Source organism: Papilio polytes, unplaced genomic scaffold, assembly GCF_000836215.1.
Source record: "Papilio polytes unplaced genomic scaffold, Ppol_1.0 DF822067.1, whole genome shotgun sequence".
NCBI classification, from domain to species: domain Eukaryota; kingdom Metazoa; phylum Arthropoda; class Insecta; order Lepidoptera; family Papilionidae; genus Papilio; species Papilio polytes.
The window spans coordinates 6,159,292-6,160,899 of NW_013527137.1; the positions used below are offsets into that span (position 1 = coordinate 6,159,292).

Consider the following 1,608-nt stretch of genomic DNA (forward strand, 5'->3'; position numbering starts at 1 on the left):
ATATAAAGAGGATAATATATAACGCGGATATAGGCCTGTCCCTAAACACATTTAAAGCTCGAATTTATAATATACCGGATTCCAATATCCAAACGGTAGACAAACTAAAATGAATGCTAAAACTCGTAAATTCTAAAACATTTGTATTAAACACTTTCTTTTATAAGTATGCCTCATTGGTTACTTTATTTTATCTCATAATTTGTCACAAAATAATATAAATCAAATGTTATGGTTGCCATGTGTGAGATAGTAAACGTGCCTCTATTTAATAGTAAAAGTTACCATTGTCGGTGGTGCCGCAGCTGGTCACGACCATCGTTTTAGCGTTCGACTTGTAGCAGATGTAGGGCAGCGGCTCGCGGCAGTCGACGTCGGCGAAGCTGCCATCGCCCAGCATTGCGATACAACTCTCCTGGTCCTTGTAGTTATCTGGCTCCCCGCTCGCCCAAGTATGTGGGATCTTTGACAAGGGGACGCCTAGAAACATTTTAGATAATAAACTTGAAAAAAGTTAGCATAGACATCGAGTACGTAACACATCTGCGCTTTGCTATCAATTCATGTGCAATTTAATGATAAGAGTTAAAAATACAATCAATGTTGGTTTTAACACGACTTTTGTGTCTAAAGTAAACAATCGTTAGTGCTATAGGCTATAGGTTATCGAGGAACGACACTTTTATACTAGATACCTACTGATAGCTGAATTTATAACACTGGATTGTATGATTTAAATTAGATATTCATAATGTTTATGTTGCCTCGGTTAACTTAACATTATTTAGGTTGTTTTTAGGTTGTTTTTACAAGATTTTACGGCATAAAAACATCATCTCATACGAGTCACAAATTCAATTATTCTTTATCTGGAGGAATAACTTGAATAACTTAGCCTGAAAATGTAATGAAAATAAAGTATGTGATCATCATTTGTAAGTGGACATACCTTCTATGGAATAGAGATCTCCTCTTGAGAACATCGCGTGTATGCCGGTGAAGACACCGCATGTCATGTCGCCCGACGCTTCCCCTATGAGCACTGACATCGCTGCTTTCAGACCCACGTTCAAGGGAGACGCCAAATTGCTTCCTAATGACGTGACACAGATTTTTTACTTTTAATTACTTCATTTGTTTTCTTAACTAACTAAGAACAAGAGATACTTTTATTTAGACACGTAAGGCAATATTGGAAAAATAGAAATAAAGATATTTGGATTTAACTCCGATCTTCTGATAACCCTTGGTACTAGGTTTTATAGTTTTTTGACGACTAGTCCGTATGTAAAGTAAACACAACACAAAATAAGTTTAACAGTTGCAGAGCACGCTTCAACATCTACGCATTGTAGAGCCGGTGAGCCCGGTGTAGCTACGACCACGCAGACAGGCGTGAAGAGGGAATAATCCCGCTTACAGTCTAATGTGTGCGGGCCGACGGCCTGATTTTATTCCTTTTGAGTTTGGAAAGGAAATTTATTTGATGGTGGTGGAGGCGCAAAAGAAGGGAAAATATATATATGTAATAATTCTTGTGCGTCTTTTCCTTCAAAAGTAGGCAACATATCTGCAATTGCTATTGTCTATGCTCGAGCCCCTCAGTGT

At 37.9% G+C, this 1,608-nt stretch overlaps 1 protein-coding gene across 1 annotated transcript in view; it reads right to left on the reverse strand.

Annotated features, from left to right (window-relative positions):
• Nucleotides 1-253: 253 nt before the first annotated feature.
• LOC106107044 (hemolymph lipopolysaccharide-binding protein-like) overlaps nt 254-1,608 on the reverse strand; it is a 2,432-nt gene continuing 1,077 nt past the window's right edge. The window contains exons 4-5 of the mRNA XM_013287724.1: nt 950-1,093; nt 254-480 (exon numbers count right to left, since the gene is read on the reverse strand). Coding sequence (XP_013143178.1) covers nt 269-480; nt 950-1,093 — 356 coding nt within the window. The 3' untranslated portion in view covers nt 254-268. The remainder of the gene's footprint in view (nt 481-949; nt 1,094-1,608) is intronic.